The sequence below is a fragment of the Camelina sativa genome, chromosome 6, assembly GCF_000633955.1.
Source record: "Camelina sativa cultivar DH55 chromosome 6, Cs, whole genome shotgun sequence".
In the NCBI taxonomy this organism is placed as follows: domain Eukaryota; kingdom Viridiplantae; phylum Streptophyta; class Magnoliopsida; order Brassicales; family Brassicaceae; genus Camelina; species Camelina sativa.
This window is the reverse complement of record NC_025690.1, coordinates 17,416,194-17,432,602: the sequence shown is the minus strand read 5'-3', so window position 1 is coordinate 17,432,602 and position 16,409 is coordinate 17,416,194. Positions and strand designations below refer to the sequence as shown.

General features: G+C 36.7%; 5 protein-coding genes across 7 annotated transcripts in view; 2 read left to right on the top strand and 3 right to left on the bottom strand.

Annotated features, from left to right (window-relative positions):
• LOC104791956 (exocyst complex component SEC15A-like) overlaps positions 1 to 246 on the bottom strand; it is a 4,267-nt gene extending 4,021 nt beyond the window's left edge. For all 3 annotated transcript variants that reach the window (XM_019246845.1, XM_010517971.2, XM_010517970.2), the window contains exon 1: positions 39 to 246. The gene's annotated coding sequence lies outside the window, so the exon portion shown is untranslated. The remainder of the gene's footprint in view (positions 1 to 38) is intronic.
• LOC104791954 (cytochrome P450 94B3-like) lies at positions 1,339 to 2,952 on the bottom strand. The gene has a single exon (XM_010517968.1). It carries the CDS (start codon positions 2,950 to 2,952, stop codon positions 1,450 to 1,452), a length of 1,503 nt encoding a protein of 500 aa, XP_010516270.1. The 3' UTR covers positions 1,339 to 1,449.
• On the top strand, positions 9,782 to 12,001 carry LOC104791953 (WAT1-related protein At3g56620-like). Its single transcript, XM_010517967.2, has 7 exons — positions 9,782 to 10,105; positions 10,190 to 10,252; positions 10,334 to 10,450; positions 10,589 to 10,817; positions 11,057 to 11,215; positions 11,310 to 11,461; positions 11,571 to 12,001. Exons 1-7 carry the CDS (start codon positions 9,918 to 9,920, stop codon positions 11,791 to 11,793), a joined length of 1,131 nt encoding a protein of 376 aa, XP_010516269.1. The 5' UTR covers positions 9,782 to 9,917; the 3' UTR covers positions 11,794 to 12,001.
• LOC104791952 lies at positions 12,236 to 12,601 on the top strand. The gene has a single exon (XM_010517966.1). It carries the CDS (start codon positions 12,236 to 12,238, stop codon positions 12,599 to 12,601), a length of 366 nt encoding a protein of 121 aa, XP_010516268.1.
• LOC104791951 (phosphatidylinositol 4-kinase gamma 8-like) lies at positions 13,200 to 15,827 on the bottom strand. Its single transcript, XM_010517965.2, has 3 exons — positions 15,580 to 15,827; positions 15,347 to 15,393; positions 13,200 to 15,244 (listed from the first exon to the last, which is right to left on the bottom strand). Exon 3 carries the CDS (start codon positions 15,094 to 15,096, stop codon positions 13,459 to 13,461), a length of 1,638 nt encoding a protein of 545 aa, XP_010516267.1. The 5' UTR covers positions 15,097 to 15,244; positions 15,347 to 15,393; positions 15,580 to 15,827; the 3' UTR covers positions 13,200 to 13,458.

The following is a 16,409-nucleotide window of genomic DNA, read 5'->3' as shown; positions in this document are numbered from 1 at the left end:
AAAAAAAAAAAAAAAAAACAAGAAGCTGAAGATCTAACCAATTGGAGAGAGAATGAAGAGGCTGCGAGAGCTTCAATTGAGAGTGAGAGGAAACTCAACAAACTGTATAATTTTGGTAAATAATGTGATTTGTGCGACAGAGACAGTGAAGGGGAGAAGAAGAAGAAGAAGACGTATCCAAAGTCCGGTCCGATGAAGGAGAAAGAATGATAGATAGATGCTCTCTTGAGTTGGCTTTGGTTCATCAGTGTTTTGTTTTTAGTTACTATCCAAAAGCCAGGAATTGTAATTTACGGTTTAAATCGGTATATGACCGGTCCGGTCCGGTGGGATCGCTGATTTGAGAAAAGTCAAGTGTAATCAATCAATCACTCACTGATCAGTGATTTTGTCTTGACAAAATCTGAATTTTCGGTTCATAAAGATTTGCTACCAGTCCTAAAAATAGAACGGTTTAGTTTCTAAGTCTTTGTGGTGTGGTAATTAAAAAAAGGGTAACATTAATAGATACCACGATTCTAAAACTAAATTAAGTAAATACCATCGGTTTGGCTTTATATCATGACTGGATAAATGAGAGTAAGTATAAAGTCATAAACACCCTGGTATGTGTGAGATAGTTTAATTGTGTATTTAAAACTACATGTGTATTAAAAAAATAACATTTTTAAAAGAAAAACATGTAATGAGAGAGAGATTCAACGCTGGGAGGGAGAGAGGGGAGAGAGAGGAAAAGAGAGAGATAGTCAGCTAAAAAAGGGCTAAAGTAGTCACATAAAGGTGCAAAGTTGTGCGATCTGAGCCGCTAACGTACCATTGTGGTATTTACTTAATTTTGTTCCAAAATTGTGCTATTCAGTACATACTCTCTTAAAAAAACTAATAAAAAATCTGCACTTGTTGATTTTTTGCTAGTAAATAGTTTCTGGTTGAGTTTTATTTATTATTTAGATTGGGTCAAAATAATATGCTTTCAACAATTATTAAATTTCTTTTAGTAAGAAAGAATGTTCTTAGATGAAATCATAATCATAATTCTTAATAGATAATGACATTGTATTTCATTTCATCTTATTCTAATCACAATAGTCTTTCCCATAGAGCTTAACACACTTATGACGGTTAAGCAAAATATAATTGCTTGGCTATGATACTGATTGCCAAAAGTCTTGAATCCGTTATGCCAATATCTGAGAGAATAGAGCCTAAGAGAGATCAATTATGTCATCCGATGCTTTTTGAAGGTCTAAGGTGGTAAGCTTGTGTCAATGAGACCGAACTTTTAACGAGTTCGAATGCAACCATAGTGGTCACACACTTCTCCTACGTCACGCCCGATATTGTATTTCGATAATCCACTTAAAGACCGTGTTTGTTTACAGTAAAACATGGACAGTATAATAAGATACGAGTAGACCAAACCCAAATATTGCTTCTGAAACAAGTAACTCAAGACCTCTCTTGTACACTCGCAAACAAACCTCCTCTGATCCTAAGTGTCACCGACAACAGAATCTCAGGACGCTCCTTCTTCCCCGGAATCTCAACCACAAACCTCTCTAAAACCGCAGCAACTATCGATTTCATCTGAATATAAGCCATCTCTTTCCCTAAACACGTCCTTGGTCCCGCGTGGAACGCAGGAAACTTGTAAGGACTCTCACTTCTAAAACCACCCGTTGTTTCATCAATCCACCTCTCGGGATCAAACCGATCACAATCTTTCCCCCAAATACTCTCCATCCTCCCCATCACAAACGCGTTATAGGATATCCCCCAATCTTTCCCTACGATTGTTCCATCAGGCAACACATTGTCCTCAGCACAACTCTTTGTATCCACCGGCACTGGCGGATACAATCTTAGAGACTCGGTTAACGCCGCGTGCAGATAAGTCATCAGTTTAAGATCTTCAAACCCGTAAACCTCCCCGGTTCGCTTCCCTGTTCGCTCACGAATCGAGTTTAGCTCTTGTAGAATCTTATGTTCCACCTCTGGATGCGTAGAGAGTAACCAAAAGAACCAGCTCAAAGCAGAGGAAGTGGTGTCACGTCCCGCGAGCATGAAGCTTATGACAATGTCACGAAGCATCTCCGGTGAATTCATCTCCTCGTCGCTGATGAATCTAGAGAGCAAATCCTCCTTCTCGTCGTCACTTGTACTACTTCTCCCTTGATCAATCCTCTGACGCACGATCTCGTCTGCGAATTTATGAACGGTCGCGATTGATTCTCTCAAAACTCTCTCTGATCCGATGTTGAGCTTCTTCTTGATCTTCCATGAATACGAAACCACAGACTGAAACCGTTTCGAGATGATCTCCGTCGCCGTTTCAAAGGCACGCATGAAACTGACACCGTCGGCTCCGTCGTCTCCGAGACAAGCTGTATCAACGTTGAACGCTAATTTACAGATGTTATCAAACGCGAATCTCTCTAATATGTCTTGAAGATCTATCAATTTCCCGGTGGTCGCAGCTTCTTTTAACACCGGAACAAGCCTAGTGTTGATTTCTACGGTGACGTTGTTCATAACGAAGTCACGGAGAGATTTAGTACTAAATTCAGAGCTCGCCGTCTTCCTCTGTTTCAACCACATCTCACCGTCTGAGTTAAAAATCCCGCGGCCGAGAAAATCCTCAAGGATCGAGATGAACCGCTCGCCTTTAGGGAAACTATCGAATCTGGTCTTGAGCATGTACTCGACGTTAGCTGGATTCGCCGTCATGACGAATTGAAGCTTCCCTGGCCGCCGGAACGTCGCCGTCTGGGTTGGGCATCGGGACAGAGTCTCCACCGTCCAGTCGAGGAAACGGTGACGGTTTTTCACTAGACCAGGTAAGCTTCCGACGAGAGGATACGACTTGAAACCGAATTCTGAAGAAGAATTCTTGGGGAAGATGAAGAAGAAGATGAAGATAGGGAAACAGAGGAAGAAGATGAAGAGCTCCATATCTTTAATTTTGTCTTCTTCTTTGAGTTGCCTTTTTCACCTTTTTAATCTTCGGCGGTGGTTGTTCCGGTACGCTTTAAACCAGAAGTGAACCGAACCAATTAAATTGAACGCACAATTGTGGGTTTCTTTAGGGCCCAAAATCGCCGGTTTATTGGGTTACAAGTCCATATAACTTACACCCAAGCAAAAGCAAATAAGCCCATACAAATTTTGTGTTCTTTTATCACATCAAAACCGGTGTCGTTTTAGAATTAGACCTTAAAGGTCATACAAGTGTGCGTACGTTTTAGTGTTACCTTAACTTAATTCATGATGTGTTAGTAGTCACTACTCACTATTTTTTTTTTGCTAAATTGCAAATATCATATAAATATGAATAGTTTGGTGATACAAATTATACAGTCTGTGTAGTTGGTTTCTCGGCAAAAAGATAAAACAAGAAAGCAACATGACAAATTAGAGGAAATTCTAACTTCGTTAAATCCATAAGCTCATTAGCTTCTTGAAGCGCTTGTTGAGAATTCTGGCAGTGATGGTGTTCTTGATCTCTCGGTCAATATGCTTGAAAAACACTGATGGCAACACATGAAACTGATTGTGGTGCAGGTTATTACGTTGTTTCCAGATTGCGTACAAGACTGATTGTGCAATCAGTTTATGCAGGATAGGGGGCGACCTGATGTTCTTAACCTTCAACCAAGAGAGTAAATCAGACCAGGTATGAAAAGATATGGGTGGCTGTTCCAATCTCCTGCTCACTACATTCCAAAGGAACAAAGCGTAATCACACGACAACAACAAATAATCTCTTGTTTCAGGATGAGCGGAACAAAGAGTGCAAGAAGTATTGATTTGCAGACCCCAGCGCTCAAGTCTGATTTTTGTAGGCAGACGATCAAAGTTTGCAGTCCACATAAAGAAAGCATGTTTAGGTGTGGCTCCTTTGAACCAAACAGAAGTATACCAATCGACTGTAGCTGCTCTTGGTCTTAGCACATACCAAGTTTTTGCAGAAGAGAAGCCATTGCCGCCTTTGTTATCCATTCATAACTGTCTGATCATTTCTCATCACTTGGCTTGTCTATACTGGTCAGATGCACATGAAGGCTCAGTGTCTGTTCAGATCTCGGATCAGCCAACTTCCAACCTTCAGAACTACATGCATCAGAAACCTTTGCATTTAACTCAATTCTAAGGTCTCTAGGGCCGTGACTGCCAATGGGTTTTATCAAAGGGCCAATAGGTGTCCAATTATCGAACCAGAAGCTGACAAGCCTACCATTACCAATGTTACATTTGAGAAATCTCTCAGCCAGACCTCGCAGCCTTAGCAGACACTTCCAGTTCCATGAATCAGTGTGTTTTTCAGGCAAATTCCATAAACTTGTTGTATTGCTGCAGTTGTGATGCTTATGCCAGGCAACACAGAGAGAGCCACTGTTAGAAAACAAGAGCCAGATCATTCTTAAGCACAGAGTTCTGTTCCAATCCGCAAACCTCCTTAAGCCCATGCCTCTTTCTTTTTTTTGGCAAGCAGACTTGAGACCAAGCCACTTTCACCATTCCTCTCTTATCGATGCTACCAGACCAGAGAAAACTTGAACATAAAGATTCAATTTTCTTAATACAACCAAGAGGGAGAATGAAGGTGGATATCCAGAAGTTAACAATTCCAGAAATTACAGATGCAATCAGTTGAAGTCTGCCTGGAAAAGATAGAGATCTGGTAGCCTAGAAATTGAATCGAGTTGAAATCTTCTCAATTAGAGGGGCGTATTCTGCAACTTTTATTTTTCTACTCTTCAGGGGCAGACCCAAATATCTAATAGGCAGAGACCCATCTGTGAATCCATAGCTTGACAAAGCATTGGATTCTAGTTGGCTCAAGCCTGCGTGAAAGAGTTGTGTATTCTCCCTATTCATGTGCAACTCTGACCAGCCTGCAAATTCCTCTAGAGTTTCATAAATACCATGTAAAGAATAACTATTCCCATAAAAAATCTCATCACGTCATCTGCAAACATCAGATGGGAGATCTCCAAATCAGAAGTTCCTGGATGGTAGGATATATAACCCGATTCATACCTTGAGTGTAACAGACCCAAAAAAACCTCCATGGCCAATACAAACAAATAAGGCGACAGAGCATCTCCCTGTCTCAGACCCTTAGTGCTCTTAAAAAATCCATCTGTTTGCCCATTTATTGAGATTGAAAAACTAGCCGTAGAGATACATTCCTGGATCCATCCAATGAAAACCTCTGGTAAATTAACAGTTATGAGAGTTGATATGATAAAATCCCACCTAACTAAGTTGAAAGCCTTCCTCAGGTCAACTTTTAGCATTGTACTGAGTGGGATGTTCTTCCTACTATAACCCTGGACAATCTCTGTTGCGAGTAGCACATTCTCTAATAAAAGACGACCTGGCAAGAAAGCTGATTGAGAATGACTGATAATGTCACTACTCACTATAATTTTGCCGTTAACAAAGATGTGAAGGCTATTTTATATATGAATCAAATAAACCAAAACAAATCTAGCTACTCTGGTTCTATTGAGTCTGAATCTTATAATTAACTTGCATGTCATTCATCTTTTATAACTCTACAGTCTCTACTGTACCAAAAGATGTATATACTCAGTTCAATTATTTGAAATATAAACAGGACAAGATTGCCCAAATTATTGGACATTTTTTTGTCAAAAAATTATTGTGCACTTACAAAAGAGTCATAGATGTTTATGCTATTCTCAGATATATATGTTTTTTATTTTCAAAAGGATTCTTTGACCAAAAACTTTAGCTTTATATAATTTCCTTGTGAGCTCTTTTTCTTTTTGATCGATCAGCTGCAGTAGTAAAGAGATTGATGTTACGTACGTACAATCACGAAATGGACTAATATTGGTTTCCATAATACATTTCTTTACGAGGAATTAGAGATTTTTTTTGGCTTTTGATTATGATCAAGTGTTTTCTTGACACACGCATGAATCTTTCTATTCAATCATCTCATAACCTTTACGTTACATGTCAATATCTTAACAGATCCATTAGATATTTTCATTAGATTCATTCGTAGATAATTCCAACATCAGAACAAAGGTGGACGACGATCCATATCTCATAACTTATCATCTTTAAAGAGAATTACTATCTTTGATCTACCGAGTTTGAGACTTGTTTCTTATGTTTGTTTTAAAACCCGGTGGTACAAAAACAATTTGACCACTAGACATATATGTTTTCTGAATATCCGATTATCAAAAGGAGATATATAAATGTATGGGAGATGAGATAGTATACTAGAACTTGTCATGGATACAAACAAATATCAAAGATCCGACATATCTACGACGATTCCTTTTCTTTCAAAAGATTAATACTATTATATTATGAAAAGATCATGGAGAAAAAGCGCGTGAATATACATACACCTTTTTCTATAATATGGGAATGTGTTTGCTACTGAAACGTTACATAATTTTAAAAAATTAAAGCTAGAAGTTGTTATAGGTCTTATTACCAATTTAAAAAAAAAAAAAAAAAAGAGAGAATGATTTCACGGGAAAGAGCAAAGACGACGAGAAAAGAAGGGTGCACCGTTGTTACTTTGCTTGAAAAGAAAAGTAGAGAAACCAAAACTTTTGATGATATAAAATTATAAATGCTTATGAATATGTTATCTATGATTGATCTACGATTCTACGTGCATTGTATTAGTTTGTATCAGTCAAACTTCATTATTTATAAAAGCAGTTCTCTTTTTGAACACTTTTGTAAAACCAATTAACGAACTTGTTTCTTTTTGCTTTCTATTTTTAGTGAAAATAATTTATATATATGGTAATTAAAGTTAGAAAAAATATCTTGTTTGATCTTAATCTTTGACCATCAAATCATATCAATAGTTCGTGTTACGATATTTGAACAGCTTCCTAAACTAATCGTATTTGGAATGGTCATTCATTACAAGAATACAAGATCGGTAGCTTTCTTATTGGTTTTATTCGGATATCCAACAAAAAATTGGAGTGTATCAGTCAATTTCACTTTGGTTTTAATTACAAACGATCTAATACAGAAAACAATGAATAGGTATATGGAGTAAATAAGCTTTACAATTGAAAAGTTATTACTTAGAACGGATTCAAGCTTAAGTTAAATCATATTAAAACAGCTCATGTTCATATCTTATATATACTAAAAGAAATTAGCATGCGAATGCGCTATATATACGTTGCCATTTATGTGGAAGTATATATGGAACAAATTAGTTTGAATGCTCTTATAGTTTAGCCATGCATTACATGTATAATTTCGAATCAAGAAATAATTATGTAACGTGAACATCCAACATGCATCGTGAACTTTCTTTACTTGAATGAATCATTTCCTACAACTGTTAATTAATATCTTTTAGCGGAGGAAGAGACAAACAAAAGAGAGTTGTAGAAGCAATAGAGAGGCCCATCTCGCTTTTCCTTAATCCCATAATTTTATACCGTCTTCTCTTCACTTACGCACTCCAAAGCTTTGGCCGGTGGAATCTAAACTTTATTTTATGTTTCTCTTCATTTATTCCTCATATCTTTTTGTTTTCTCTTTTGCAAACCTTTATAGAACCTTGAAACGGGAAAATCGTGTTAACATAATTGATATATTCTATAAAATATATTATGAAAGAGGGAGAATGCAAACCAGTAACAAGAGAATAATGGGAGATATTCACTTGTGGGTATCTCATTTCTCTTCCATTGCATGTTTTCAATCATATGTGGGAGAGAGAGGTCAACCATGTGGCGGACATCCTTGCAAAACAAGCAAGTATACTCATTTATTCCTCTCAATCCTATTAATTTCCTCTTATATGTATAACTTACGCTCAATTATGTTAACATTTTGGTAATGAAATGAACTAAGCAGAAGTTATACTACATTAAATAAAACTTAAGAATCAAAAATATTGAAATAAAATTAGTAAAATGCTTGTTCCAAAAAAAGAAGTAAAATGCTAAAAAGTCAATGATAAAGATACTTAATAATGAAATATATGCACATGTTTTAATTTCAACCACGAAGCCATTAAAAAAAAAAATCAGTCGAAAATGTGAGTGGGTAGAGTAATAAATTTGCAAATGCTGGAGTATGATTAGATGCCCATTTGGATTTGTTTGCCTCTTTGTTACCAAAAATCGCACCCACATGCTTCATCCCACTTTATCCTTCTTGTCTATCTAATTTTTCTATTAATCAAATCTATTATCCTAATTTTATAGTCGAGGATTTAGCATCTTCATAACATAAACACCCATGTTTTATTCCAATGGGTCAGCTCACGATGCTCATCCAGTATGTGTCACTTAATATATAGTTCTGATTAATAAATTTATGCATGTGATCCATTTCTTTGGAAGCATAAAATCCCAAATCTTAAGCCAGGGAATATATTCTAATTGATATTATATTGAAGCATTTTAAACAGGTATGTTGTCGATTGATGCAAATCATAAATAAATATTTTACCATGCATACATGACGTCTATACTGATTAATTCACTGGTAAATAAGATGGAATGAATGATAATAATAATTTACTGGTAAATCAAAAATTATTAGAGGAGATGAGTTTCGCAAAAATCTTCCCTAACTTTGTCAAGTATCCAATATGGTCTCAGATAAAGTGATGTATTAATGCATATTCTAGAGAAGGTAATGGATCATGCCCAACTTGATATTTATTTAACCTTTTTTAAAAAAAAAATAATGAAGCGCTTGCAACATTAACGAAGCACCCCCATTAAAAAATAAAAACATATCACTAATAAATTAATCACCTGAGATTTGCTTTGATCTTTTTATTCAATGCTGCAGTTTAATCAAATTATTTGCTATTTTGTATCAAAAGAGTGTATTTGATTAATTAATATATTGTGGACGAAGTTAAAAAAAAACAGGTTTTGTGAAGATTTAATATCAACACACGCTGACACGCACTCATTATGTCCATAAACGATCTAGTTCTAATTTTAGGGTGTCATAAGTTGTTAAACTAAAGAAAATGGATTAAGAATAACTAATGATAATTAATTAATTACGTTGTGAATGATTAAAAAAAAACACACAAATTCAGAAATTATTAATTTCTGTGTGAGTTGTCTGTGTTTCTGTATACGGCATCAGCATTCATATTTTTACAGCAGGACATAGTATAAATTACTAGTATAAAACAGCCCTATATATATATGGATATGGTTACTGCTCCCACAAAAACACCAAAATCCACTCTCCTAATTAGCAACTTTTGCAACATTATTTCATATGCGGGTCCTACAAACAACGTAAGCGTGGGTCCCACTTTATTTCTGCTGCCACTTGTAATTAATCACTCCATCCACTTGTGTGTGTGTGTTGTGGTTTCGTTTTTTTTTTTCCTAAACAAAAATCGTCACACTCGTTTAGTGGTTATGATAGAATTGGAGGAGATTGTGTGTTCACTGATCATGTACGTATGCTTTTATATTTCCATTTTCACCTTTTGATCATGTATATGTATATGTTAAAAAATGTTATACGCACTTACTAATTACTATAAATTATTAGTATGGTCGATTGTTGTTATTATCCACATGACCACATTTGATATAATTAGGTGCAAGCCGAAAGGGAAATAAAAATGAAGAGAAATTTAACGGAATAATAAATGACAACGTCATTAAAAAGAAAAGGAAAGAAATAATTAATTAATTAATTCTTATTAGAAAAAAAAAAGTGCATTCGAACTCATCCGAATATGATATGCTCTATATAAATACAGAGAACCTCTCACCAATTTGTTCGTAGGAAAGAGCACAAACCTCCACAAGCACAAGTGGTTGTTTCCTTCTCCGTTCCTATATTCCTTTCTCTTATATAAATTAAAAAAAGAGTTTGTGTGTAAAGAGATAGACTTATTTGATATGGGGTTAAAGATGTCGGAATCAACCAAACCATACTTTGCTATGGTATGTCTTCAATTCGGATACGCCGGTATGAACCTCGTGACTAAGGTTGTGCTCGACCGCGGCATGAGCCATTACGTCCTTGTGGCTTATCGTAACGCCTTTGCCACGGCTGCTATGGCACCTTTTGCTCTTCTCTTTGAGAGGTAACATATATACACTATATATATAAATGTAGAAAGTTCTCACCGGATACAAACATTTGAATTATGATTATTTGGGTTTTGTAGAAAAGTGAGGCCGAAGATGACATTTCCAATATTCATGCAGATTTTTGTTCTAGCTCTTCTCGGGTTAGTCTTTAAAATTTGGTTTATTTTTCAAAAAACATTAGCTTGATATATGTGTATATTAATTTGTGGATTTTACAACAGGCCTTTGATTGATCAGAATTTATACTACGCCGGTCTCAAACTTACTTCACCAACTTTTGCCGGCGCCGTCACCAATATCGTGCCTGCTTTGACCTTTATCATTTCCATAATTTGCAGGTACCTAAATTTAAAAGCACAAAATTTTATAATTAGTTATATATAACAGTCGCAAATACATTAATAGGTTTAATATATACAATATGGCACGTTGATGATGATGTGTGATTTAATTATTTTGGTGAAATAACAAAAAAGGATGGAGAAGGTGGAGATGAGAAAAGTAAGATTCCAAGCAAAAGTGGTGGGGACATTAGTGATAGTGGTTGGAGCCATGTTGATGATTTTGTTCAAAACTCATCTGTTCAACAATCTCCGATCTCACCTCATCGGAGATATTTCGGTGCCGGCCGGTGAGGACTACCTCAAAGCCACCGTCTTCCTCCTCATCGCCTCGTTTTCTTGGGCTTCCTATTTTGTTCTTCAGGTACTTAATTAGATCTATTGTGACGGATGACACATACATATATATAAACTGAAAAAAAAAATGTCTAAATTAAATACTGATCTCTGTTATAAGAAAATATTTTGGATTAGTTACATCTTAATCTTTTTTACCTCACTGAACTTTTAACTCATCTTTGATTATAGATCACATAATATATCTATAAAAAGGCATTATATTCTTCTAACGAATTAGGACAATACATTTCATTATATCTTTAGGCGGCTATGTTGAAGAGATACTCATCTCACCTATCATTATCGACGATGGTGTGTTTCATGGGAACGTTACAGTCCACAGCCTTAACATTTGTGATGGTGCCAAACCTTGCTGCATGGAACATTGGCTTTGACATGAACCTTCTCGCCTCTGTTTACGCGGTTCGTCCTCTCCTGAATATATTATAAATTTATAACTTGTGTTATATGTCAAACCAGAATACTTATAATATAATGTGTCATCTATAATTTTTAGGGCATAATATCGTCTAGCATAGCATACTACGTTCAAGGAATGATGACGATGCAAAAGAGCGTTGTCTTTGTCACTGCTTTTAACCCTCTTGTTGTCATCATCGGATCCATCATTGGTTTCCTCATCCTCGGCCAGAATTTATACCTCGGCGGGTAAGCCACTCGATTGACTTTGTCCCAATTAGATCATATGGTTCTGACTAATCATCATGTTTCTAAACTAACCATTTGTTGTTTTTTTAATTCAACTTTGGAATTTTAGGGTTCTTGGAATGACGATTTTATTGGTGGGAGTTTGCGCGGTCCTATGGGGAAAAGAAGGGGATGAAGAAGAGAACATTGAGGAGAAATTTCTAGAAATTGTCAAGTGTTGTAACGGCTGTGAAATCAAGGTTCTCACGATGATGCCAAGAATCGATGAGGAAGTAGTAGACGTTGAAATGCAATCTCCTGGGAAAGCTAAGGTGGCGGTGGGTTTCTCGTAGCCTCGTGTGTAGAAAAAAAAAGGTTCACGAGCTTAATTAGATCTATTGAAGTCTCTTTTTCTTTTCTTTTTTAGATAGAGGAGCAACTTTTTTCTTTGTTCTATATCATTGATCCAACTTTTTCTTGTTGTTTTTGTAGTTTTTGTTCTATAATCTTCATTAGAAGGGTAATTATTATTAAAATAACTGTTCCAAATCACTTTGACCATTGAACAAATATCCGCTAATCAATTTAACCTTTGTAGATTGTAATATAGTCTGACAATGCGCATTTTTGTATCCTTTGTAAAAAAACTCAGAATCACATCTACTCTGACTTATGTAGAGGAAACATACTTTTTACCAATAAATTCTCAAAAATGTTACAACTATCTTTCCTATAGTATAAATCCCCGGAATTTAGAAAGAAGAAACAATTGAACAATTCACAATACAATACATCATGGCCATCAACACAACTACCGTCACCAAATCCATGGCTGCAGCCTTCTTCACAATCATCGCCATGGCCGCGTTGGCATCTGCAACCACCGGTTTGGTTCAACCTCCTGAATCTGACCACTTGGTTAACAAATGTATGGCTAAGATATCTTCAAGGTGCGCGATGTATGTCACAGCAGAAATGTATAACCATGGTCCGCTGAAACAAAACGGATGTTGTCTAGAAGTTTATCACATGGGACGTATTTGTCTCCACATCATGACAAAACATGTCATCGGGACACTTATTCCCAAGGTTAAAGGTCACAAGAAACAAGACTCTCTCGCGAAAAGCACACAAATATGGTATCTTTGTGTTCCGGTTTAATTTTACCATCTTCAATATCTTGATTTCATTTTCATTAATGGAAAAGCATGAATGGGGATTTCAAAATAAATCCAAACTAAGGCTTATATTAGTAGATTAATGGTATACCAATGATTTGTTGTTTTTATTTATGTCAAAAAATTTATGTATTTTAGGCTTATATTCAATCAATTGAAATAAAGTTGGGCCTTTATATCTCTATAGAGAATATAATAAGCTCTTCCGTTTTCTCCAATAATATGTCTTGGCAAGTAGGGCTCAAATTTCAATTCACATATGACAGATAGAACTGTAACACTGATCTGAACAAACGTATAGAAGCACCTCTCGTTTATCATGATCTTTCCATGTCACACACTCGCACTCCTCGAAAAGGCTCGATCGATCTTTCCGTTGACCTTTTAGGTCACTTGACATGCAAGTAATGATTATAAATAGAACGACGGGTGACACATGTTATTTTTTATGGTATAGTAAAACGGCAAGATTTTTATTTTTCCTTTAACCAGAAATAAAACGACACGCTGTACTGGTTTGAGAGCGTTTAAAACGACACGTTCAGTCCAAATTATGTATTTTAGTATTTTACTAGCTTTCAACAAGAACTTACATAAATTCACTTGAGAATTGAGATCAGTACCTCAGTTACATTAATCTTTCTCTTGTAGCTATTTATGCTACTTAGTGTTTAACAATATATATATAGTGATACAAATAAAGAAACCAGAAAGAAGAAGCTAATTAACAATTAATTTTGGATTGGACGGCCTTAGCTTGCTCGTCTCATTTTCCATTTGCTTCTATGTAATCTTAATCGAGGTGTCATCTCTCTTTCTTTTTAAGAATATATTGTTTCTTCAGAATTTGCAGGAAGATCCCAATCTTGGTTTTGGTCCTTTGCTTGTTGAACCTTCAAGTGCTTCAGGCAAAAGCATCTGGAAACTATGCAAGAACATCTCCCATTCATCTGCACTCATGTCCCCAAAATAAACACCTTCTTTCTCGTCATGATTCACACAGACCGGGTGGCTCTTGCTCCTCACGATACTCCTATCTTTCCTGTCCTCTTCTCTGTTAGTGCCAATTGCAATATTGGCCACTTTATCATATGTAGTAATCCACTGGTTTGGTGGACATCGCATGAGAGCAGATAGATTTGCAGCAATAAATGGAACTCTTGTGAATAAAGGCACATGTAACATATCTGGAAGCTCTTCGCACTCAAATTCATCGTCAAACTGAAAAATTCCACACTCAAGCTCTGCTTCTACTTCATTGCATTCACTTGTATAATCATCATCATTGTCAGTTCCACAACTCACGCTTTCTTTTGCTTTGTTGCAAAGAATCTCCAACAAACTAGAACTCTCTTCCCCTCTGCAGATGTCCCGAGTCATCTTCTCGCCTATCTCTGCAAGGCAAAGCCCTGCTGCAGCAGCTTGTTTCAAGAATATGGTGCAGACAATAAGAACCCGCAAGGAAGACTCCTGCATAGAGCCTACTAGCTCGGTTCTCAAAAGCTCTGCGTCTTTGAAAGGGTCTAAATTTGATATATACTGAAGCTCAGTGTCGGTGAATGGAACCGAAGCTTGAGGCCAGTTAAGCCATTCGAAATAAGGATCTTCAAGGCGTTCAGGTAGGCAAAGACCATGATCTATAGGCACGAGCTCTGCTGCACCAACTCTGTTACAACAAGTACTCTCATCTTGGTCTTGTAGCTTTTTCACTAACATGTTTCCAGCGTGTCTGTCAAGGTTCAAGACTCTCACATCAAGTATACCAATCCTATGGACCGATGCAGCCGTAAAGCTTCCTGGTCCAAGTTCTCCAGCGTCAAAATCATGACCCACAAATCGTTGCAAAGAGGCAACTTTATAGGCGGCCTGATCACTATCACTGACATGGAAGGGAACATGCGAGATTCTGACCAATGCAGTTGGTGGAACCCCGGAAAAGCCTTGATGGTCTAAAAGGTAAGCAGCCAATTCCCGGATTCCTGTTTCACCAACTCGGATTGAACGTTTCACACCTAGTTGTCCGAGCATCAAACCGCCAGATCCTCCTTTTGGATTGTTGAAAGCTAAAGGCTCTTCATCAACAGGCTTTGCAACTGTAATGCTGCGACCATTTTCGGTTCGCAAGAGATAAGCACCTCCTAAACCACTTGGTAAAAGCAAAGGCTGAGCTCCAGAAACCATAGCAATGGTTACTTCAGCTACAAGGGTGCGTATAGTGGGGACTCTTTGACCACCGAGAATCTCAACGCGCGGAGCAGCAGCGGAGCCATCTAGATTATTACCGGATATGGAGAAGCATGGAGTAGAGATGCTTCGGTGGTCCAAGGAGTGTGAGAGAGTACTGGTTTGTTCAGTGTTGAAATCAAGAAAGTTAAAGTCGAGGTTGGTTAAAGATAGGAGTCTGCATCTTTGTGAAGATCGGCTAAACTGCGGGCACCGTTCGGTTAGTGGACCGAGAGCCACGGCCATACAGTTCATGCCAATACCGTTTATTGGCTCAGAATTAATGGTGGCAACACTCTTCTATGAATTCGTCAATCATTTAAAAGACAGATCACCACCAGGACAGCAAGCAAACCGGATTGATACAGAGAGATAAGATGGTGTTCTTTGAATCCATTAGCACCTGCAATGTTTTTTTTGGTTACTCTAGTTACATGATGACATAAGAAACTGTTGTTCAAAATATGAATGTAAGTCTAGGGAACGCGAATGGGAGGGGATATACCTTATAATCAATCCCTCACTCCTCCAATTGTGAATCGCCGCAAGTTTCTGCAAGTTTAAAGCAAACTTCTCGTTTACATTCACATAACATTATTATTAAGAGAGCCCTAAAAGATTCGAGAACCATTGCTTGAAGAACAAGTCATTAAATCTGGAAAATCTTTGATATGATTCCACCGAGTTGATATGGATTTAGCAGATAGATAAAAAAGAAGAAGAAGAATTTGAACGTACCCTGAATACAAGTGAAGGCATCCAGGGAAAGAACGAAGAAAGATTGAACAAAAAGGGGAGCGTCAGAAAACCGACACCGTCACCGAAAAAAAAAACTTTTTTTTTTTTCCTGGGACTCCCCTTCCCAGACACTTCTTTCTCCTTATTTTTTTTTTTTTTTCAAATTTAGGTTTTTTTCTTCTCTTTCTTTGATCTCTTTCCTCCTAAATTGCTATAAATGTTTGTTCTTCTTATCTACGATTCTGAAATTTCCCGCTTTTGTAGGAGAGAAAACCATAATGAAATTTGCCAATAATAGACATGATAAAACTCTGTTTTGTTACTAAGTAATGCAACTGTTGTTTGTCAATCATAGAAGATTCAGTTTTAGCAGAATCTGAACTCTTAACAGACGCTAATGGATGATGCTCTAAGAGAACTAAAGAATCCTTGAAGCTAGAGATTATATATATTTTTCACAGGAACAAGAAAATGCAAAAAAGTCTTATGGTCATAATATTAGAGTAGCAATAAATGCTTCTTCATGAAACAAGATTACTTTATATACAAATTAAAACAGAAATGTTTTTATATATATTATGTTATTTTTCTTCTCGGATGTAAGGTGCAAGACACACTTTTGTGTTGCAAACCTCAACATCTCTCTTTTACAAAAAACCTCTCTTCATTTTTCATACATACATTTTTTTTTCTTTCCCTTGTGTTCCTTTATACAATTACCTTTGATTGATGTCGTGACGGGAGGAATTGTGCTTTTCTGAACTGCTGCTAGTTTTTACAGCTTGAACGTTAAAAGCAGCTTCTTCCGGCGCTTTTTTTTTTTTTTTTTT